General features: G+C 42.6%; 1 protein-coding gene across 4 annotated transcripts in view; it reads left to right on the forward strand.

The window, feature by feature from the left end:
* MTMR14 (myotubularin related protein 14) overlaps nucleotides 1–25,030 on the forward strand; it is an 87,644-nt gene that overhangs the window by 56,247 nt on the left and 6,367 nt on the right. For 2 of the 4 annotated variants that reach the window (XM_089517598.1, XM_089517607.1), the window contains exons 17-18: nucleotides 1,651–1,827; nucleotides 19,435–19,578. In XM_089517598.1, coding sequence (XP_089373724.1) covers nucleotides 1,651–1,827; nucleotides 19,435–19,578 — 321 coding nt within the window. The remainder of the gene's footprint in view (nucleotides 1–1,650; nucleotides 1,828–19,434; nucleotides 19,579–25,030) is intronic. The other 2 variants (XM_089517615.1, XM_089517625.1) reach the window with 1 other exon arrangement.

Raw genomic sequence — 25,030 nt, forward strand, 5'->3', positions numbered from 1 at the left:
CAGGTATAGGAGAACCTTTTCAGACAGCATTCGAAGGCTGTCTGATGGAATGATGTGGAAGGAAAGGAAGTCATTTTATGTGGCCTGTGTCACCATACTGTTTCTGCTCCTTCGCTTCCACCTTCTATGTGCCGGGAAACTAAATTTCTACCAGCAGAATTGATTATGCAAATTTTCACACTTTTACATTTTTATCTACTTTCAAAATGTAATCTGCCTTTAACCTGTCATTTTTTTAAAAAAGAAAATGCTTGGACTATAGAGGAGGAGAAAAAGAGATGGGGTAGGGATTTGTGGGTATGAGAAATGTGGAAATGGGGGTTATGAGGGGAATTAGAGGTCACTGAAATGTGCAGGGCATGGAGATGTCACTTCTGAGTGAGCCAGTGGAAGTTCAACCCAGTGTTGGATTGTCTTATCCACTCAAAAAACACTTTAAAGGTTTGCCTCACCACATCATTGCTGGGAGATCAAAACAGTGAATCCCAGTAGCAGCAACAAAGGCCCTGCTGTCTTGGGAACATGAATGAAGGACCACAGAATATGCAGAGTTTGTCTTGTCTGGTCTCTAAGGAGCTGGGATAGCATACTTTAATGTCTAAGAACAAGAACTCTAAGCTCAGGCTAACAAGGTACCTCTGGGCTCCCTCAGGCTCAGTCTTCTAATCTGCAAAATGGAGACAATAATACTGATCTTCCTTTGCAGACTGCTATCCGCCTAATGTATTAGACTGTATACTAAAAATACTGCACAGTATGTTCTAGGGATTTTTTAAAGCACTGTATAAATACCCCCTTTGGTCATCTTAAAGCTGTGTGGCTAAAATCTTATATTTAGGAGGGCTTCTGTGATACAAATAGCTTTCAGCTCCTGTGTTGAATAGTGATTTGTGTGTTTAATGTGCAGCACTGAATTGTTATGTTACTGGAGGATGTTTTAATTGTTTTAGTGGCTGCCTGTCCTTCAGTATTCTGCTAATGTTTTTTTAAATAATTTAGCAACTTTGGTTTAATTGTGTTTAACATATTTGTTCCCTTGAGCCTTTTTCATGGAAAGTGCTGTTAGCTCTGGCTCTTAGAGAGACAATCCTCAGCTCTAGTTGAATGCCTAAGCTTTTTGAAAATTCTGGGTGTGCCCTTTTGGTAAAGGGTCAAGGGATTTATTTGCCAGTTGAAATAGTATCCTGCCCAGCTCAGATCTTGGAAAATTACTTCTAAAAAAATTACTGCTGCAGTTAAATGGGGGGGGGGGGGGGGAAACTTCCCCAGTCCTTAAAACTAAAGTTGTTACTTTTGAAAAATCATCTGATTGCTACAAACCATTAACCAGTAGTTCAAAATGAACCGTCCTGTCAGCCACTTCACTGTCATCTCAGTATCAATGGTAGAGCCCAAGGTACCGCACAAGCCAGCATGAGAACCATGATATTTCTCCTCTGCCATTGAGTGTGGCCATCCCCTGTAAACATAACTACTGTTCACCACAAAAGGAGTAAGAGTATCTCTCAGTAAGATACAGTCGTAACTTGTATACAAATTATAATGTTGTATTCTTGGATAAAGGGGGTTAATTACAAGTAATGAGTTGTTTGTAACTTTGTTACTTCCAGGCCCATCCCAACTCCCTGTGTGTATGTGTTGTCCTTACAGGAGGAAGAATTGTGCATCCTCCCCTCAAACAGTTCTGTGGAGCCGGGCACAACAGCCTGAAGACAAGCTGCCTCTCCAGGGAGTGCTTGAAGCAAGGTCCTCTAGTTCCTCCTCTTCCAACCATTCGGATAATTTCTCAAGACTGGGCAGCAGTCCACTGGAAGTACCCAAGGCCAGGTGAGGTGCAAGTAAGGCTTGTATTTTGTAACAGTAAGTGGTAAGGGGAAGCAAGAGGGTGGAGGAACTGGGAGGCCTGTGAAACAGCACAATCAGTATGAGCACAGCAGGTAAGTGGGACTACAGTGGAAGTGGCCATGTCGATATTTGAGAAGACTTCTGTATATTCCTGTCAGCAGATGAAATCCTGATTTTTTCATCTGAAAAAAAATTATGTACACTCAGAAGAAATCCATCCTTTAGATACAAATGTCCATGTATTTAAGGGAATGGGGGAGGGTGTCTTAGAAACTTATCACCAAGTGCTCATGTTAGAAAACATGCTGGAAAAAGTGAATGGTGTGCACCTCCTTGTCTCTTGCATTACAAATACAGTTAAAGTGACAATTTGCTGCTCTACTAATGGCCGGATTTTGCTGCCTGGGGAGCTGTTTTCACTGCCTGATGGTACAGCTGGCTCCTGACTGATGAAAATTGGAATTAGAGTAAAGGTGCTAAGATTGGTGATTAGTGACTTTTATTGGCTGTGGGTCTGGAAACCATAACCATATGAGAGTATACTGAATTGAACCAGCCGCCCTAGTTAGTTTTACTCAACTCACTTTTTGTGCTTTGGAACTTCATATAATTCACAATTTTCAGAACTCCTTCTTTGACCATGAGGTCTAAAAGCCTATTTTTTAAAAAAAATAGATTTTTTTTGTGATGCCAAGTTCAGTTTCTAGATGTATGTGTCTGAAATAAATCTATGGATACAGGGAAATGAATATCTAACATAGTTCCCAGCTTTTTACAAATCTTCCCATTACATGCCTGACTCTTACTTCTTACACAGAAAGGGATGTTAAAGGACTATGTAGGTTATCTTGGACATAGTTAGGAAAGGACTGGGTGAAAGCATAAATATGTGACTCTGCGTGATGTAACTGTGATATTTGGGCAGTTGGCAGAGTTGGTGGAGGAAAGGATCTCACACAAACTTGAGCAGGGTTGAGGAAGGTTTTTTTCTGTATGGCACAGGTAGAAGTCAGTGCAGAATTGCTGGGGACCCTTGCAATGTTGGGCAGGCATGTTTCTCTTCTTCCCTATCCCATGGTGTTCAGTTCATAAAAAAATCCTTCAAATGCTTAAATGTGGTTAAAAAGGATGGAAAAGCCTGGAGCGGAAGCCAAAAATTACATAGTGTTTGCATCTAAAATGAGCTAAATTATGGGAGAGTTGCATAGGACATGATCATATAAACCAGTACTGTCTAGTTGTTTTCCTGTTGGAGCTTGGAAAAAGCTGGGTTCAAGGCCCTGCAGACATTGTATACCCTCAGAAGAAAGCAGACAAAACTCAGTATAGAAGTCATACAATTCAGAAGTTAGATGGGCAGTAACTACCTAAAATTGATGGATAAGATATGGTGTGGAGGGCTAGCTCTGAGACTAATGGGAAATGGAGGGGTTTTTATAAGTGGCAGTAGAGAAGCAGATGCTGAAAGGGCCCTAATGCTGTGTAAGGTCTGACTTGTAGCTGTGAATGTGAGGTGAATGTCTCAGCTGCTCAGAATCCTCTGGAGGTATAAAGCATACATGATTGAATGCATTACTAAAAGTGCAAGGCTCTTGATTACAATAGGAACCAAAAACCACCTTGCATCAAATACCATTCTTTTGGAGGGAAGATGAATTTGGAAAGACAAAGCTATGACAAATAAAAGCAGAAGAATAATAACCAAGTTTGAACTAAAAAGAATCTCCAATCAGTAAGAAGAAAAACCATGATTATAAAAAAATGAACCACATAGCAAAGGACAAATTAAACTGAAATCTCCTTAAAATACCAGTGGGAAAAATACAGCTTAGTGTGCAGTAATACTGTTTCAAGTTTAGGCTGTCTGTTCAAGACTGTTCTCTCCTACCTGCTCATTGGTTTACTCTTCTAGGGGCAGATGTTGTCTTTTGGGCCGCCTTTTAATATTGGAATTTGGGTTGGGGAGGCAGAGTAGAAGGAAACAGTCCTCATGTCCCTTCCATTTGAAAAAGAAGGTAGTTTAGGATCCTATGCAGAAATTTTATTTTATTTTTTGTGGTAGTTCTGAATTTGGGGATTATCTGAACTACAGAAATCTTTCAAATTGGTTTTAGCTGCATTGTAAAAATTTTAAAATCAGGTTTGCATTTGACTGATCTGCACACATGTATGTGTATGTGTATATGTGCATGCATCTTGGCGCTTATGAAGTCATGGTTTTTAGGGATTTTGTCTTGTGCAGGGGATTTTTGTATGCTGTTCAGAACTGTGCTTGGATTAGGTGTAGTGCATTTTAAAATAAAGTTATGCAACTAAGCTCTTGCTTCCTAAATCCATACTGGAAAGTGCATAAAAGGAATATCTCTTGTGGCTTTTCTCCAAGCATAGTAAGATACTATACTACAACTCTTCTCAGCAGATCTGTAGTGAACTCACCTGGATGTTGCATTGTCTTTGATTATTTTAAAATTAGGGATCATTAACTTTTAAGTTTTCTAGTTCCATTGTTTCTTAGCTCAGGAACAGGCAAACGTTGTTTAACAAAGTTTGCTACTTAATAAAAGATTATAAAGTCATAGTTAACTTCTAGGCAAGCCTCCCCTGTTGTTACCTATGGAAGGAAGGAAGGAAAGAAAGAAAGAAAGAAAGAAAGAAAGAAAGAAAGAAAGAAAGAGGTAGTTGCATTGTTTGTTTGCTATTAGGTGGTGCTAATTCTTATCTGAGAGCTAGCATGGTGTAGTGATTTGAGTGCTGGATTAAGACTCTGGAGAACAGGGTTTTAATCCCTGCTCAGTCATGGAAACCCACTGGGTGATCTTAGGCAAGTTACACTCTCTCAACCTCAGAAGAAGGCAAAAACAAACTCCTCCTGAACAAATGTTTCCCAGAAAATCACATGGTAGGGTTGCATAAGTCGGAAACAACTTGAAAGTATACACCAACAGATTCTTGGCCATTCATTCAGCTGTATTTTTAAAAAATCTATTGTTTTGTTTGTGTGTGTGTTTTGTGCTTGGTGATATCTAAAAGTGGTGAATGGGGAGAGATTTGTATGAGAGGAAGGCTCAAGTAAAGCCTTTCTCATAGAGTCTTGAGAGATCAATGAACTCCCAAAGCACAAGCTGGAAAATACGGTATGAGACACATCAGTGATTACCAGGCTGCACCTTGTCTCTTTCAACATGTAATCACAAAGGCTCAAAATCCACTCCTTTTATAGGGAGGAAGCCAGGTATCCTCAGAGTATTTTAACAAGATCCCATACTTGCACACCAATACCACACAAAATTGCTATTCACAAATAGTTTGGAGTCACAAACATCTGACATAGATCAGAAATGACCACTTGGAAGCTCTGAGTTGATGGGGAGAGAGCCCTGGTGGCGCAGTGATTAAATGCCTGTACTACTGCCACACACTCACAAACCATAAGGTTGCGAGTTTAATCCCAGCCGAGGAAACCTTAAAGTGAACAAGGTTTGGCTACCAATCCTGAAGAGTGGCAAGATCAAGACTCAACAAATTGAAATGAGAAATCTCCCAGCAGACAATGAGCGCTATCAAGCAGATACTAATCCTCTTTTGCAGACCCTCCCACCTTGAGGCCTGCCATTAGCAACTAAACAATACACATGCAAATCACTCCTGCCTTTCCAGGTCACACAAAATATATACCCAAGACCTTTCTAGGCAAACATTCTCTGAAGATGCCAGCCACAGATGCTGGTGAAACGTCAGGAAGAAACTCTTCTAGAACATGGCCACATAGCCTGAAAAACCCACGAAAAACTAAGTTAGCTTACACTTTGTAAACTGCTTAGGGAGTGCTTATGTGTACTGATAAGCAGTATAGAAATGTACTTGCTATTGCTATTGATACCTGCCTGGCTTCCACTGTTCTAAGTGGTAATAGAGCTGGGGACATTTCCTCAGCAGTGCTGATTCATCCAGTAGCCCTTCAGTGGTGGGAAGACACTCTAAAGACTATGGCACCTTTGGCATATCAGGTTTCAAAATGTGCTCCTCCTGCTCAAGAATTGTGCCTTGTACGCAGCTTGAGTGTGGCCCATGGAGTACCATTTCTTGAGCAAGTCAATAGGAAGTGGTTTTGTCCCCAGTTCCAGTTAGTATTCAGTGTGCCCCTTCTGAGCCAGCTAGCCTCTATGGAAGTGGGGTGATATCCCTAAAAGGGCAGCTTCTGTGACAGAAACCTAGTTGATGCCTTGTTATATCAGTCAAGGCATCATTTCTTCTCAATCTGCTTTTCTTTTCTTGTTGTTGTTTTAAATTGGAGCTGCTAGTGCCGAGAGGGAGATATCCAGCCTGTACAAAGCCTGCCATGGAGGTCTGTGGACCCCACCATGAGAACTGTTCTGAAAAGCATTCAAACTATCTTAGTTCACTGACTGGAGAGGGTGGGGGGTTTCTTTCCTGGTTTGGGACCACCTCTCTCTTGCCCATGAGGAGGAGGAGGAAGAGGAAGGAAGGAAGTCGTTTACTTTGTCAACCAAGCACTGACTGAGAATGCTTTCTTGTTCCTTCTCTTTACTCAGTCCCTAGTTTTGAAGAGTTCCACTTTGGTCAGAGACCATCAGAGTAGGCAAGCACACAACCTGATATCATCTGGGGTCCACAGAACTAGCAGTGTGAGATCTGTCCTGCTGTCTGTGATAGACATGATTACATCTGGGGGTTTTACTTCATGAGTAGCATGTGCTCTTCCAGTGACCTGTGGACCATCCTTCTCTTGTGTTGGGAAAGATGCTTTATAACATCTTCAGTGTCTGTGTGAGGAGCGCTGGATACTGCACCCTGAAATGATAGTCGTTTTTTGATGCTTTGTGAGGGGATTTTAAGCAGCTTGGCCGAAGATGGTTTTCCAGATTCAACAGTTTGACCACTGCTGATTTATTATGGAAAGCAAAGGAGCTACCCAGCTGGCATTCCCTCTTGGAGGAGCAGCCTGGTATGAGGGCAGGTCCTGGTCCCTACCATGTCAACCAATGTTGTGCCATGGTGCTAAAGTTTCCACTCAGAGCAAACAAAGCATGTCACCTTTGGAAGGGAGGAGATGGCTGTGTGTGGCTTTCCAATCTCCTGGACCCGTGGCCATGGCAACAAAACACTTAGCATCTGCTGCACTGCACTGGAGAAGCAGGCATTCCAGTAGGCCAGCAGCTACTACAATAGGTAACTTAATTGGATACCTGCCATTTTCTGTGCGTATTGACAGGCAGGAGGCAGGCAGGCAAGTCACGAAGGGTTGTTGGAAAAGGAAGCGTGTGGGAGACGGCTGTGTATCTTGGGAGAAGGAGAAGAAGCAGTTCCTTATTGGTTTTCCTCCCAAATCCCAGGTCCCCAAGAGAAGGGTCTCCAATTTTACAGACAAACTAGCAGTCTCTGAGGATGGAAACCCCATGGTTATCTGTTTCTGCAAGCCAGAGCAGAGAACTTTAATTGAAGCCAATAAGCATAGTTAAGCTGGCAAGCGCCTGCATCCCAGCATCCATGCTGCCTAAACTGTGAGTGAGTGCAAGGAAATGGCATTGCTCAATCTTGCCCTGTGGGAGTTTGTCTGCTTTCTGAACAGCAGGGATGAGGAAACCTTGAGTGCCCAGTAGATTAAACTCAGCCTCTTTCTTCTTCCCCACCTGGCCCTAAAGAACCCATTTAATGATCAGCCTTCCCACACACCCCTAACCTCATTATCTCCATTTAGTCGGCATGTCCCCTGATAGAAATGAACTGTTACACAAGAGCTTACTTACCTGTAAGTACATGGCTGCCTAACTGCTATATCTGTGGCATGGAAAATCTTGTCCCCCGCTTCCTGGTGGAAGCTTCATGTGTGTGCAGGATTTTTCCCTTCATAAAGAGACATCTCCATTGTGGATAAAAAAATACCTCACACAAAAAAGTAATCCTAATAAGGAGCTAATCTGAAAATGCTCTGTAACACACACACACACGACTGGTAATCACCCCGGGGCAAACAATCTTTTCTTAACTATGGATCATACTAAGCCAGTGTGGCACTGTTTGCATGTCATTATTGGCCAGACTATGAAAAATGGGCTTTCTGGGCGAGCTTGTGTTCCACAGTGGTAATTTGCTTAAGGAGCAAAAGGAGAAGAAGTGTTTGCGTCTAGGCAGTGGGATTAACACCATGGAAGATGCGCACAGGACACTAATGCGGCTTTAACAAACTGGTTAAGCCACATCTGAATGCACTTTTGCTAAACCTATTAAACAAAGCTGGTGCAATGTACTTGGATTTGCAGAGGAACTCTGGTTTCAGAAACAGCATTGCCAGAAGGTAAAGTGCAGTGCTGCCTGGCAGAGCTTGGGAAAATTACTTTTTGCATTACAACTTACAGAATCCCTCAAATAGCCATACTACATAGGGGTTTTGTGGACTGTAGTCCAAACACTATAACTCTGGAGTTCAGTTCCTTGCTAGGCCATGAAACCCACTGGGTGATCTTGGGCAAGTGACGTTCTGACAACAACAACAATAAAACTGTTCACGATAAGAACCACATTGCAAACATATGATGGCAAAGGAACCATGCAAAAGAATTCCAGAAAAAAATAATCACCATGTGCTTCATAGACTACAGCAAAGCATTTGACTGCACAGTTCACCAAAAGCTATGGATGGCTCTTAAGGTCATAGGAGTGCCACCACATCTGATAGGAGAAATCTGTACTTTGTTACGACCGAATTTGAAGAAACAGAATGGTTCCCAGTTAGAAAGGGGGTCAGGCAAGGCTGCATTCTATCTCCCTATTTGTTCAAATTGTATGCAGAAAATATCATATGAAGAACAGGTTTAGACTCAGAAGAAGGAGAAGTGAAGATAGCAGGAAGGAATATCAACAATCTAAGATATGTGGACAATATCATACCACTAATAGAAAACATCACAGGCTTGGAACAATTACTAAGGAAGGTCAGAGATGAAAGTGCAAAGGCAGGCTTGTTAGTGAACGTAAAGAAAACAAAAATAATGACCACAGAATAAATACATAAATTCTACCTAGCTGATGAAGAAACTGAATAGTAAAAGAGTACCCTTACCTAGGATCAAGCATTGATTAGAAAGGAGACTGCAATCAATAATAATGGGAAGGGCAGCTATGAAAGAACTAGATAGGACCCTAAAGAGTAAATTAACACTAAAATTAGAATTGTCCAAGTCATTGTATTCCCAATCACCCTGTATACATGTAAGAGCTGGACAGTGAAAAAAGTGAATAAGAAGAAAATCAACTCATTTGAGATGTGGTGCTGGAGAAAAGTGCTGAGGATACTGTGGACCAAAAAGACAAGTGGATCCTTGAACAGATCAAGTCTTAATTCTCCCTGGAAACCAAAATTGAGGCTGTCATACTTTGGCCACAACCTGAGAAAGCAGGACTCATTAGAAAAGACTTTAATGCTAGAAAAGGTAGAAGGAGGTAGAAAGAGAGGAAGACTGCACACCAGATGGATCGACTCAAATCAAAGAGGTTACGGGCATGGATTTGCAAGAACTAATCAGGACAGTGGAGAATAGCGGGTCTTGTAGATGTCTCAATCCATAGTGTCGCCTCAATTTGGGGCTGACTCAAGGACAGTTAACAACAAACTGGCCACCATCTTTGTCTATATAGTCTTTTTAAAAACCAGAACCTGAACTAAGTGGGGCCCTAGGAGGTGTGGGGCCTGCCAGGCTTACTCCAAAGTTCCCACTTGTGCAATTTTCTAATTTGTTGCATACAGTTTCCTACATCCTCCATGATGGATGGGGAACCTCAGGCCCTTGGATTGAATTAACCTTTCTGGGAGTTTGCACAAATGGCATGGACTGGATGAGGGAAAACAGACTCAAATTGAATCCAGGTAAGACGGAGGTACTTGCTGTAGGGACCCCAATCCGAGAATGGAGATATGTTCTGGACGGGGTCACACCTCCCCTGAAGGACTCTGTTCGCAGCTTGGGGGTGCTCCTTGACTCGTCGCTTCACTTGACAGCTCAGGTGGATGTGACAGTCAGGAGCACTTGTCATCAGCTTCGGCCGATATGCCAGCTGCGCCCCTTCCTCGAGCCAGGAGAACCAGAAAGAGTAGTACATGCGTTGGTAATCTCTCGACTTGACTTCTGTAACACGCTCTACATGGGGCTACCCTTATGCCAAGTTTGGAAACTTCAGTTGGTACAAAATACGGCAGCCAGATTGGTCGCAGATCCATTGAGATGTGACCATATAGCACCTGTATTGAAATCCCTTCACTGGCTCCCAATCAGTTTCTGGGCACGGTACAAGGGGTTGGTTATTACCTTTAAAGCCCTACATAGCTTGGGTCCAGACCACTTGCGGGAATGCCTTCTTCCATACAGTCCACCCCGCACCCTTCAGTCCTCTGGGAAGAATTTATTACAGCTTAAAAAATCAAGATTATCTGCTATGACCCACAGGGCCTTTCCCACTACTGCTTCTAGACTATGGAATGACCTGCCGGAGATCTGCCATCTTACCACCTTGATGGTCTTTAAGAAGGCCGTAAAGATGGATCTCTTCCGGCAGGCCTTTCCTAATTAGTCAACCCCCTCCCCCCAAGCAAGTCTCCTGTCTGCCCTGCAAATATAGACTATCCCGCCTCTCTTTGTCTTTTATTATATTTGTTCTAGAAGATGGCATTTATATACGCTACTGTACTGATGGTAGCTTGTTTAACTTAAGCTGTCTGAGGGCTCGCACCAAGACTCTAAACTATCTAGTCCGTGAGCTGCTTTTTGCTGACGATGCTGCCCTCATTGCTCATACGGAAGCAGCTCTGCAGTGCCTAACATCTTGCTTTGCTACAGCTGCAGAGCTCTTTGGGCTGGAAGTCAGCCTGAAGAAAATGGAAGTTCTCTACCAGCCTGCACTACAGGAAGAACACTACCATCCTCATGTCACTGTAGGCAAATCTGTGCTTAAGTCTGTCCAGCAGTTCACCTAACTGGGAAGCATCATCTCCTCAGACGCTAAGATTGATAAAGAGATCGATCACAGATTAGCAAAGGCATATAGTGCATTCAGAAGGCTTCATAAAAGAGTCTGGAGTAACAAACACCTGAGGCGTAGCACAAAAATCAGTGTGTATAGAGCCATTGTACTTGTCTAGTCTCCTTTATGGGTCTGAAACATGGATCACCTATCGCCAACACCTACGACTCCTCGAACGCTTTCATCAGCACTGTTTACACACAATTCTAAATATACACTGGACTGACTATGTGACAAATGTTGCTGTCCTTGAGCAAGCAGGGATCACCAGCATTGAGGCCATGCTATTGAGAACGCAGCTGCACTGGGCAGGACATGTTTCTAGGATGAAGGATCATCACCCCAAAATAATACTCTACGGTGAACTTGCCACAGGTCAGTGTAAGAGGGGCGGCCCAAGGACTCCCTGAAACAACATCTCAGGCTTGGCCAAATCGATCAATGGTCCGCCCTGGCCTCGCATCGGGAGGCATGGAGACGCACTATCCACGATGCTGCAGCCTTTTTTGAAAACTCACGCCGAACGAGTCTCAAACAGAAACGACAATGCAGAAAGAATCACAACCCAGAAACATCACCCAAGGAGAAATTCTGCTGTGCTTTCTGCAACTGGACTTGTTTATCTCAAATCGGCCTTTTTAGTCATCAAGGCGCTTGTAGAAAGCGTGGGATGAGTCCTTCCTGAATCTTCATTCGCGAAGAAAAGCCAGAGAGAGAGGGAGAGTCATATTTACTCTTATTATTATTACTCTGGTTCCTTGATAGTAATTTTTTTTAATTGGGTTGGAGGGGACTTGTTTTAATAGTAACTGATATTTTACTCTATTGCATTGTATGGTTTGTAAAATGTTGTAACCCGCCTTGATTCCTTGAGAAAAGGCGGGCTATAAATAATAATAATAATTATTATTATTATTTTATACGCTCCTTTTTGAAGGTTTTTAAACAGAGGCTGGATGGCCATCTGTCGGGGGTGTTTTGACTGCATATTCCTGTACAGCAGAGGGTTGGACTGGATGGCCCTTGGGGTCTCTTCCAACTCTGATTCTATATACCGCCATTGCTTGGTAGTTTGCCAGCTTTTATACAGGTTTTTCCCCAATTGAGACATTTGAAATGCTTCTCTTGAAGGCTTAATTCCTGACAGCAAGAACTTTGAACTCAAATGTGTTATCTGGGGTCCTGTCTTGTTGTCTTTGAGTCCTCCACAAGATGGATATGTAGCCCCTAAGCCTTTCTCTGAAAGAGAATTTGGCCCTCAGGCTAAACATCAAGCTTAAGGAGGTCCACCATCCTTGCTCAAAGTCTTTAAGAGTTTATGCTTTGTGTACCTTTATGTCTCCCAGTCCCCCTTTGGGCTAGTTGTAAACATAGTCCAGATTCCGAGCCAGTAAATCCAGATTCTTTTTCTTTGTTTGTATATGCTTGTTTTGAAAAATGCCTATTGTTTTCTAGAATAGGTCTCTGGAACCCCTCTATGGCCAAGGAAGCCTGTATTCCCTGCGAACCATTGGTACTTATATTTTGCAGAGATGGCAGCAGCTGCAACCAAGAGCCAAAATCCTCTCCTGTGACTTCTGCAGCAAGTGGTTTGGCTCAGGGCCTTAATGGCTTTCTAATTATTACCTTAGGTCAGGCCGGTAAATGCTCTAATGTGACAGCAAATAGGCATGGTGGGAAAGCACTGCTGCTGCCAAGTGGTATTCACTTGCCAGCTGTGCTTTTGGAGTTGCCACAAAGACCTTCTGCCACCCAGCTGCTGTTAATAGAGTAATTGTTAGGTTTCTGGTCTTTATGGTTAAATATTTCTGTACTCTGCTTATTGCTGTGTCTGTTTACTGCAGTCAGCTGCTTACACAAGACCACCGCTGGTCATATATCAAAGTAGCTGGTACAACACTCCTTAAAAACCAAAATCCAGGCTGTAATCAAGATCTTATGGATCAGGAAGGGAAAAAAGACATATTTTTCAAACTTTACAATTTATAGATATTGTAGGATTATTGTAAATAGAAATTATGCAAATGTATTCAACTTGTTAAAAATTGTGTTTACATGATATGATTCTAGCTTTGGTAGTTGTGAGGAGGGAATAGTCCTTAGGCAGCCAGCATGGTATAGTGATTTGAGCATCGGACTGCAACTCTGGAGACCAGGGTTCGAGTCCCAGTTCAGCTATGAAACCTACTGGGTGACCTTGGGCTTTAACAAAAGGCAGTGGCCAACCTCCTCTGAACAAATCTTGCCAAGAAAACCCCATGATAGGTTGCATTACGGTTGCCATAAGTCAGAAATGAAGGCACACAACAACAAACAACAAAAGCCCCATACACACACACACACACACACACACACACACACACACACACACTTTCCAAAGTGACATTCATTCAGCTTTATCTTGAACTAAACCCTGGCTCAAAACTTGAATACCATCCCTGGGCCCCAAGACTTTGGTTGCATCCACGCTGCAAATTAATGCAGTTTGACACCGTTTTAACTGCCATGGCTCACAGCTATGAAATTCTGAGACTTGTTTTGTGAGATAGTTAGCCTTCTGTGTGGCTGTAGTTTGTCAAAACAAACTACAAATCCCAGGATTCCATTGGATGCAGCCAGGACAGCTAAAATAGTGTCAAAGTGCATTAATTCTGAAGTGTGGGATCAGCCTAAGACGTTTGAGTGATTGAGACAGAGCATGAATGTGTGCTGGTGTGATTGAGAGAGTTTCTTCTCCCTCCTCCTTCCAGTTAACTTGGAATGACCTAATTAAAGGATGCCTTTTTCCCCAAAGCTTCAGCTTAGAGGCTATGGACTGCTTGAAGACCTAGCAGATCATAATGGTCTTCCTCCTAAGGGAAAGGGCAGCATTGTCATGGCCCACCTTGCCCTCATTAGCTTGCTTTCTCTTCAAAGGGTCCTGTTTACTGCTGTATAATCATACGGAGACATGGAGTGGAGTGTTATCAGTACGCTGATTACACCCAGATTTGCTTCTCTGTGTCTCAGACTGCTGCAGTGACTAAGGAAGGCATCTCTCCTCTGAATGAATGTCTTAAGGCGGTAATGGACTGGATGGGGAAAAACAGACTTAAATTGAATCCTAATAAGATGGAGGTACTTGCTATAGGGACTCCTAATCTGGGTATGGAGATATGTCAACCAGTTCTGGACGGAGTCACACGTTCCCTAAAGAACTGTGTTTGGAGCTTGGGGGTGCTCCTGGACTCGTCACTCCAATTGTCATCACAGCTGCGACCCTACCTGGAGCCAGGGGGCCTAGAAATTGTTGTTTATGCGCTGGTAACCTCTCATCTTGATTTCTGCAATGCGCTCTACATGGGGCTACCCTTGTGCCAAGTTCAGAAGCTTCAACTGGTCCAAAATACGGCAGCCAGACTGGTCACTGGTAAATCCAGGTTTGACCATATAACACCTATTTTAAAATCCCTCCACTGCCAATCAGCTTCCGGGCACAGTACAAGGTGTTGGTTATTACCATTAAAGCCCTAAATGGCTTGGGTCCGGTTTACTTGCGGGAACGCCTCCTTCCATATAATCCATTCCGCACACTCAGGTCCTCTGGGAAGAATTTATTGCAGCCAAAGAGGACCAGGTTGACTGTGGAGGAGATCCATCGTATCACTTCTCTTGACGCCTTTAAAAAGGCGGTCAAGACAGATCTCTTCCAGCAGGCCTTCTCAGACTGACCTCCCATTAAAAGTATACCCCTTCTGCCCCAAGTTGTCTCTCTATTTGTTGTTTCATAAATTGTTTTTAAATTGTTTTTATCCATGTTATTATTTAACTTGTTTTGACTGCATTGTTGAGGGTAGAGGGTTGGGGGATTGAGTAATGTTGATGATGGATGTATTATGTATTTTATTTTTTTCACTGTAACCTGCCTCAATCCATAGGGAGTGGTGGGATATAAATAAATATTATTATTATTATTATTATTATTATTATTAAGAAGTATCCTGCTCCCTTCCATTTGGGGAGCAGGGTGGCACTCATTGACAGCCAGCATCTGAATGACTGTGACCAAATCCGTAAAAGCACAGACAGCAGTCTTCAGCTTGGCTTACAATTGAGCTGCATCGCATGTGTTCATAACTAACATATCACATTGTTGATTTTCATTGACCTGGTGTTTAGACTTTGACGTCTTAGGCTTTTAGGGTGTGGGTGTATAATTCTTGCTCTTAATTTTAAGAACAGTAACAACTCAGTTCCTGTGGCCATCAAAATGATGCTTTATTGCTTTATTTTATACTTTAATATTTATATTCTGCCCTATATCGTAGGACTTCAGGGTGGTGTACAAGTAGAATCAATTAAATAGTTTAAAACTGTTTTTAATTGCTTGGATTTTGTTGTGTGTGCTTGCTTCTGTTTTGCTGCAGGAACTTTGAGGGTGTGGGAAGCAGCATTGGGATAAAGACGCCAAAGAAAGCCTCTTGAAATTAATGGACACAATCCAGTTAGGTTGTGTATTGGACAGTGCAGGAGATGGGACCGCAAACCCAGTTCTTCAGCCTTTTCCCCATAGAGCAATATACCATTGTCTTTTGATTAACAACAAAAGTGGCAGCCACAAGCATGCTGTGGACCACATTTTACATGTCTTTCTCAGCTTTATTATTCCAAAACCTCTCCCACTTTTTCTGGAGTTTCAGTCCAGAAGGAACACTTAAGTGGAAGACTGAGAGCTTCTGTAAGTAAGCCTCTCCCACCCAGCTCTGCTTTCCTACTCACAGAAACTCTCAGTTTTCCACTCAAGTGTTCTTTCTGGGCTGAAACTCCAGAAAAAGTTAAGCACAGAGAGAAAAACATAAAAGTAAAAAGTCTGTGTTGCCTGGGTTGAGGGATAAGAGCCAAGGGGTTTCTGAATATTACCCAGCAAAAGGGATGTGATTTCTTTGGAATATATTGTGCTATTCTTTGTATATTCAGACTGTTGATATTGCCTTCTATGATGAGGAGTTGCTGTCTAGGACCGTGGGCTAATGAGGTTTTGATATATGCAAATTACTGAGCTGTGAGCCCTTTACAAAAGGATTAAGGGTGGGGAGTTTCTGGAACATTTTCCAGCTACTCAAGTTGAGCAGTTTTTAACAAAACTTAGTTCTAGGATCTACTAGAACTCAGTTTGAAAGGTAAAAAGAAATGAAAACAATATTTGACACTTTGTTTTGTCCTCCATTTCTTGGCAACTGGGCTTAAATTCCTGATCTCTGTACATCTTGGTAAACTGTCATAGCAAAATATCTCTCCTGCCTTTTTGGCTGTTTGAGAGGTGGAGGTATTTGGCATTTGAAGCATAATCCAGTTTCACTGATGAGATTACTGCAATGCTGTGATAATAGAAATTGTGTCATTTTTACCCTTACAAGAATGGCTTGGTTTGCATAACTGAGATTGGATTTTTATGGAATTCAGATGCCTTTAAGGGAAAAAGTGAGAGAACAAGGCAAGAGGATGTACAGTAATTTGAAGAGTGAAGCCAGAAACCCTGGGAGGATGGACTGAGCACACAAACCCTGTATTCTGGGTAGCCTGCTCAAATTACCTTGTTGGCAACATTATTTCCCCCCTGCCCCGCACACACACACACACACACTTTTCTCTGCAACAGTGAGGACTAGAATTTTCTGTTTCTTATGAAAACAAAAGATTCTGCTGCACTAAACTGAGCAACAATCAACATTTACCAGCACAGATGGGTAAAAAAACTGCTATCAATTAAGCAGTTGATACTGGATCTTTGTCTGATTCTGTAAATTTTTGTATCCAACTTTGTGTTTCTGTAGACATGTCAGAATGGACACTTACTCTCTTTGGTTTCTTTTTCATACTTCTGCTTTGTTGACCAAGAAATCAATATTTTCTCCATTGGGTCTCCTTCCTGCACTCCTCTCTGAGCAGCTGGTATTCAGCAGATTCCAGTTCTCAGTTCGACTATTTTACTGGCAGACTGAGCTCTGTGAATTTTGCCTGAGTGTTTAAGAATTCCAGGCCCTCAAATATCTGAAAAGCATGAAAATATTCAAAACAATATACAGAAGGAAAGATTACATCTTTGGAATTTGAATTCCTAGATCAATTTCCCCTTCATGGAACAATTCTACTGTTTTCCCCATCAAGTTTATTTGTGTGTTTAAGATGGAAAATCTTCTGTGATCCATAAAAATCATGGATCACATTTATCATTCACTTCTTTGCGGGCAGTTCCTCTCTTTGCACAATCTTTCCTATCAATTAGCATGGCAGAAGGCGGCTTCTTCATTACCTGAACCCTACTGTGGCACTCTGTCTCCCCTACCCCCACCTGCTGCCTTTATCTCTACACTAACGTTGGTGAGTCATTATCAAGGATATTCTCACTTTTCCTTGGCAAGCCATTTGCCGTATCCTTTCTTGTATTTACATAGAGGCTTTATTCAACCATGTTCCCCACCAGATATCCACTGCAAACGGTGAGAGAATGATTGCTGTGATGGCAGTAGGGAAATGATCTATGCTGGTTGCTTCAGGAGTCACTTAATGCATAATCCCAATAGATATATCTGTCGCTCCCTCCATTTTACTTGTGCATATAACACACATTGTTCTTCCTTTTTTCTGCATCCTTATAAGCCTGTCTTGCTGGCTTCCTTATAACAAGAGATTTGAAGCGCTTTCTATAAACACCTTCAAGATAGAGTCAAGTGGGCTTCTGGATATTCCTTTTGTTCCCTTCCCCCATCTTTGCTTCATTATGCTGTACTCGGAAAAGCAGCAAGTCCATAGCCAAATCCCTCCCCAGCTGAGGATTGCAGTGAAGATGTATCCTGGTGTTTATCACGTAATTGCCTGCATCTTTTTCTGTAGTTCAAATTCAGTTCTCTTTACCACTACCTGAAAGTTGTCAGTAGAAAGGAAAGAGAAAAGAGCAGTCAAAACATCCCTATATTCGGCATACAGAAAGTTAGATTGATAGTTGCCTGTATATTGATACCCACCATCACCAACTAGTAGTTGGTGATTATGTGACAGGTCTTATTGCTAGTGAACAAATGCAGGGAAGACTTATTGCCAACCAAACCTGCTGGTGTGTTTTGTGAAGGCATCTGATTGGTCACTGGTGGTATGCAGTTTGTCATTGTGGGTTACTGGTGGTATGCATTTGGCCATTGTGCCAAGCAAGATGCCTGAATTTTATCCTGAGAAAGGAGGGCTGTTCTTATGTTGGCTAAGTATCCCATCTTCTATGCTGTTGGGTTAGTTATTAAAACAGAGAGTTCTGTATGCTGGATTATAATGTTCTGTGGAAAGTTTATGAAGAATAAATGTGTTTTAAGATGTAGAGCCTCTGGAGGAACCAATGGCCTGCTTGCCCTGTTGATGGTCTGGTTCTGGTATAAGGAACTGGAAATCTAGCCTCTTTTCTTCATCTTTTCTGTTCTCAAAGGTGGCAACCACCCACCTATGATGACTTTGGGGAGGTAGAGAGAGGAAAGGTGGTATTTGCCAAGAGTTGAAAGTAGCCTTTTCAAGCTAAAAATCTGGATTTTCCCCTGAACATCCAAATGACCTTTCAGGTAAGGAGGGCTGTTGCTACTGCAAAAATGTCAACAGCTGTTGGGGTGCCAATTGAAAGCAATAGCCTAAAAGGTCTTTTCTTTTTTAAAAAAAATCCTTTCCTCATGAGCTTGCTGCTGCAGAACTGATGCTGCTTTGCTCCTGGCAGCTTTGTTACTTCCAAATCACCCAGCTTGTACCACTGCTTAATGCTTAGCATTATGTGTCAGCCTTGAGCCACCAACTGCACATTATCAGATGAAAGAAAAGACATGAATATGGTGTGGAGCTTGAAAAGTGGCTTATTTTTGGAGGAAGATGAGATTGGTACTAACACTCTTTGAGGTGAGATTTTCTCTCTCTTCTGCTCTTCTGGGATCACTCCTTGTATTAAATGCCTGGTTTCACAAGCTTCCTTCCTGTGTGGTCTACTGTGTCTCTTTTGGGGGCACCACCTCCATCATCTGGGAAAACTACATTAGGGACATTGCTTCAGGACACAAGCTTTCATCAGGCTGGGATGGACAGGGAAAAGAAGATCCTGAACTTCCTCCAGAAGCACCAGCCACACCAAGCTCTTGTTTGTTTCCATGCTCCTTTGCACACTTGTGTTGGATCAGCTTGCTAGCTTGCATGGCATGGCAGAAGGGCTTCTGTTTGGGAATAGCATCAGCTCTCCTGGGTTCTTCAGGCAGGATTGCTCTTGGCTTTTGTGGCCCCTGCATGACTGACTTCCAGTTTGGTCCAGTTCAGCCTGCCTTGCAAATTCAGATCTCTTCTCCTGTCATCAAGCTCATCATCTCTTCACTATAGAGGGAATCAGCGTGAGCTCTGCAACCTGACACAGCTTTGCATCCTTAATGCTGACAATGGAGATACACTATCAGTGCAACTCTGAGGTGCCAGAGATCAGTGGGGGCTGTAGCAGAAGGGCCGGAAGTTGCTGAATAAAGCCACTGACTTGCACCGTCTCCTCTCTTCCTGCCCCAGATCAGCCGACCACTCTCTGCCTGGATCTTCCATCTCTACCGACTTTGGCAGCTGGCAGCTGGTAACGGGGAGTGGCAGTATACAGGAGCAGACAGATTCATCCCTTCCTTGCAGCTTCCCGGATGAGCTCCCTAACAGTGCCTTGTAAGTGTGGGCAGGACTTCATGGGTATGGGGCCATGCTTTGCTCAACTGAGGCTTCTGATTCAGTCCCTAGCATTAAAAAAAAAATCAGACTAGCTTGTGTGGAAAATGCCTCTGCCCAAGACCCTCAAGGGTCATTACTGGTTGAGCTTGATTTGATCATATGAGGCTAGCTGATCTATTGGTCTAACTCGGTGTGACATTCCTTTATGAGGTCTCTGCCTAGGCAGGACATGTTTTCTTCATGCACTTGCTACTACAGAACTGATGGCAGGCCATGGAAATGACTTTCTTCCAAGCCTGAGGGGTGCAGCCCTATCTAGTATAGAGCTGGATGTCTTAGGAATTTACGTTTGATTTACTAGAAATAGTTCTTTTTCATGAACATATGTCCTATCTTGAAGTGCATATATCTTTCTTATTGATAAGTTCACTTGTTCTGTAGATGGCGAGTTGGTCCCCCTAGAAAAGTGTGTGCTTATTTCTAAATCTTATGTATCCCTTTATTAGCTTGTGTTACCTGCCCATTTTTGGTCTTCTCAACTGAATACATGAAGCTGTCAAATACAGCCATTGATTTGCAGGTTGATTCTCCCTTATCTGAAATGCTTGGGGCCAGCAGTTTTTTGCATTTTTGATATTTTTTATTATTATCATTTTGGAATACCTATATTTGCATATACGTAACTACATAATGAGATATCATGTAGACTGGCCTGAATCTAGGTAAACGTAAAATTCATTTATTTTTATTTTTAATTTTTTGGATAAATTTTCTGCCCAAAACGGGATTCATGTTTTATATACACCTTATACACATAGCCTCAAGGTAATTTTATACAATATTTTTAATAATTTTGTGCATGAAACATAGTCTGTGTAGATTGAAATGTCAGAAAGCAAAGGTGTAACTAATTTAGCCATCCATGAAAAAAGTTTTGGTTATTGGAATATTTCGGATTTTAGAATTGTGGATAAAAGAGACTTGACCTGTAATTTGTGCTGAGTTCCTTGAGACAACCTGTATATTGTGCGTGTGTGTTCCTTAGCTAAACCTTTTTTCCTTGGCCTCTGCTTCCAAAGTCTATATTTTTCTTCCAACCCCATTTACTTCCCAGCCCAGGATACAAACAAACTCTGATTGTTGATTCATCCAAGCTTTCTATTCATACACCTAAATCTCATGCATTCTGCCAAGGTCTAACATTGCACCCACTGAGCTGTAAAAAGATCAGAGTGACGAATGGCCTTAATTTATTCTCCTTGTTTTGAATGGCAGGGTCACAATGATGAAAGAGAGAGATGCACTTCCTGTATGCTGCTATGGGGCAAGCCCTATTTCAGGGATGGTTGGAGGACCTTGGACCTTCCTGATGTGGTGAAATACTAGTTCAGGCATGGCTCTCTAGTAGCTAGGCAGATAGAAATAGGAAATCAATGCCAATACACCTGTGAGGCCACAGGTTTTCTTCCGTCCTACTTCATATCCCTCAAATGAGTGGCCAGAAATGGTAGTGCCTTGCTGGGAATAGTGTCACTCCAGCTGCATTAGTTAGACTCCTTTAGGCCTCATACTGTACCTGGCTGGCTCAAGTGACTGTTTTGGACTATGGACCAGAGTTTTTTTAGTTGACCATATTGATTGGTTGGTTGATTTTTAATTGTTTATTCTATTTCCCACATTTCTCCCAGCATGGGATTGCTATTCTAGTAATAGCAATCTGTGAGTCCCAGCTGAATCCTTGGCACACATACACACCATAACATTGTGATTGTATTGTCACTTTGGTCCCTGTTGCACATCCTAATCACTCTTCTCTGCCCCAGGAAGAATCAGTCACACAGATTTGAAATTGCCATATTGATGGCAACAACCTTGAAATGATGGTCCCCTGGAACAACACTAATAGTCTCTATCCTAACATTGGTACAAGGGCCATCCTGAACAGTGAGTGATCAGTTGGATGGTTTGGATAAATGAGAAGCTTTGAGTTGGTATTCTTTTCACTTTGAGAGGTTTGTCCTCACCAGATACTTGAGACTAAAGCTAAATGAGGAAATTGATTATTTAATTATTTCAAGGATTTATATCCTGCCTTTCTCCCACAATGGCTAGGCCAGGAATGGGGATTCTAATGTTATCCAGATATTTTGAACCAGTGATGGTTTACCTTATCCACTCCAGGGCACTGCACTGCAGAAACAATCCAGGTTGACATGACTTTAATACCATGCCCCAGTGCTATGGAATTCTGGGAATTTTGTGAGACATTTAGCCTTCTCTGTCAAAGAGCTCTAATACCACAACAAACTACAAACCCCAGGATTTGATAGGATTGAGCCATGGCAGTTAAAGTGGTATCAGCCTAGATTATTTCTGCAGTGTGGATGCAGCCCCAGTGGGACTGATGGGAGTTGGCCCAAAATATTTGCAGAACCAGAGGTTACCCACCTCTGAGCTAAACTCACAATGTAGGGCAGAAAATACTGGTTCAGAAGGGTGTCCCAAAACAAAGCTAAGTCATCTGGCATATAGCACTGAAGCCTCACTGAAGTAGCCTCCTTTCACATGTGTCCATCTGTCTGCTTAAATCAGCATTAAGATAGATTTGAGAACTGGGGAGCTGGCATTGCAGTGATTTACCAGAATTCTGTCTTCCTCTCCTAGCTTTCTGTCACATCTGGGTTCCAGTTCTGTGTGTTTGCATTTTGTGTTGGGCACTTGGACTAGATTCTGCTGATGTGCTGCCCTGCATGTATTGGTAGAGGATATGTTGGTGATTCCTAGTTTGCCAGTCTGATGTGAAACTTCAATGTAGCTGCCTTCCCAAGGAGACAGTCATTTGCTTAACCTTGAGTGGATTCTCATATCTGGACAGGAAGATGGTAGTCTGGGAGCACAGGGATTGAATCCCTTGCCATGGGCAGGCCACATCATGTTGAAATTTAGCCTCATAGTAGCTAAACATGTGCTCTGTAGGGTTGGGGTATCAGTTGCAATGGCCTCTCCCAAGTAGGCTTATGTAATCCATAGGATTTCAACAGATCTTATGGGGAGTTTCCAGGTAGGATGGTTGCACACTCTATAAAATGTGGAGATAATTTAGGTAGCTCCAAAGTGCCCCCCCCTTTTTTTTTTTTTTTTTTTTTTTTACTGTGGAGAGCCCAGGTGATCCTCTAGTTGGTATTCTGGGCAAGCTGTGGAAGACTTGCTATGAATCTTATTTAGCAATAGTCTTGAGTTTTTTGCTGAACCTAGTTGGAGGCTGAGCGGTAGGCAGACAAACAGGTTTCTTCTTGAGTCCTAAGTTGTACTCTGTATAGCTTTTGTGGCTAGTTCAGAGCCTTCTAGCTTAACCTAGGGGCCATTCAGACTACCTTTTACCCTGGATCAGGAACCAAATTATGCACGTGAAGTTCATATTCACTTCAAATCTCCCACAAGCAAATCTGAGGCTTTCACACCAGTTCAGGGGCAAATGCCCCTTAGCACAGGTCTTTTCAAAGCGGAGTAAAAGCTGTGCCTTTTTTTTAAAAAAAAGGATTCAGCTGGGACTCACAGACTGGATGGCCCTTGTGGTCTCTTCCAACTCTATGATTCTATGGAGTAGCGGGGGGGGGGGGGGGGCTCTGCAAGCTTAGAGCATATCCAGGGAATAGTCTGTCCTGGGATAACTGGAAGGGGGAATTGTGCAGTTCCAAATGCTTTTGGGAGTGCTTTTTAAACAGCCAGCAGGAGAGTAATATTTAACTTCTTCACTCCTGCCTGCCAAACTGCTCCTAAAACAGGCTATGCTGGGTTTTTTTCTCTTCCCTTATTCCCAAACCAAAAATAAACTGCTGCGGTGGGGAATTTGCAAAGAAGAAATGGCACACATGCAGGAGAATAAGCACCCCTCTTCCTTCCCCCTGCCCCTATGTCTGCTCTTATCTCCTGATTTGGGAGAAAAATCCTACTAAGGACATAGAACTTCTATACCTCTATACAGTGAGGGGAAAGTCAGGCCCAGAGGCTGTTTGGGGTCCCTAGGGTCCCACGGGTCCAACAAAGATTGACATATTGTTAGCTGTTAGACATATCATTAACAGTTTCCTATATTAGAGGGTTTTATCCAAGCTTGTCCATTAAGAATTCAGAGTAATGGCCTTTTCAGTTTAGAGTTTTCTGATGTATGTTTTTTGTTGGTTATAGTAAGTCTATGTAAGTTCTAGTGGTGAGAACAATAATGGATGATAGATACAGAATTTGTTTTTAGGTTTTTATTATGTCAAATAACAACAATAATATAACCTTTTATATATTTCATTAAGGTTCAAATATAGCTACACCAGATATTCAGTACCTCCAAGTTTTGTTGTTGTTGTTCTGCAGTATTTTTGAGGTGGGTTCTGGAGTTTATGCCTTTCTTCTAATAGGGAAAAGTAAGGCCTAGGGACTGTTTTGTGGCCCCAGGGGTCCAAAAAGAGGACATATGAGTAACTTTCTAGAATCATAGAATCATAGAGTTGGAAGAGACCACAAGGGCCATCCAGTCCGACCCCCTGTCTTGCAGGAAATCTAAATCAAAGCATCCCCGACAGATGGCCACCCAGCCTGTTTGAAGGCCTCTAAGGAAGGAGACTCCACCACACTCTGAGGAAGTTTGTTCCACTGTAGAACAGCCCTTACTGTCAGGCGATTCCTCCAAATGTTTTGGTGGAATCTCTTTTCCTGTAGTTTGCATCCATTGCTCCGGGTCCTAGTCTCTGGAGCAGCAGAAAACAAGCTTGCTCCCTCCTCAATATGGCATCCTTTCAAATATTTAAACAGGGCTATCATATCACCGCTTAACCTTCTCTTCTCCAGGCTAAACATACCTAGCTTCTAGTGTAACAAAAAGGCATCCAATGGAACCAAAATGGCTGCAGAGAGACAAAGGCATTGTGAAATTGCCCCCAACAGATCCCTAGAGCACATTTTGGGCATTTGTTTTGTTTTGTTTTATCCCAGATGCTCCCTTCCAAGGTCTCCTGGGGGGGGGGCACTGTGGTCCCCGACCCTTGAACTGCCCACCCTTGCTCTGTATAGAATTGCATTCTGGGATCTCACATTTCTGGTTCATAAAACCAGCCAACTCCTTCCCCACCACACATATCTAGGGGCAGCATACTACCTTATCTCTTTCTTCCCTCGCTTTACATCACCCCTCCCCTAAAAAAAAATCTCTTCTGTAGCTTTTCAGGCTGCCAGTGTTCCAGTTCTCCTACAGCTGGGCAAATGGCCACAGCCTGGGTCTTGCAATGAGGGAAACAGCTGCTGTGTTCTGAACAGCAAGGATTTTTAAAGGAGCCAGCGAGTTCAGGGAGCAGCATCTTCTTCTTTTTGAAATGGCAGAATATAAAGCCTTACACTATTTAATACTAGATCTGGGAGGGAGGTGCTCTGTTTATTTCTGTCAGACTGTAATGGGAAG

The sequence above is a fragment of the Sceloporus occidentalis genome, unplaced genomic scaffold (assembly GCF_023333645.1).
Source record: "Sceloporus occidentalis isolate IW3139 unplaced genomic scaffold, rSceOcc1.0.p SCAF_1, whole genome shotgun sequence".
Lineage (NCBI taxonomy): Eukaryota > Metazoa > Chordata > Lepidosauria > Squamata > Phrynosomatidae > Sceloporus > Sceloporus occidentalis.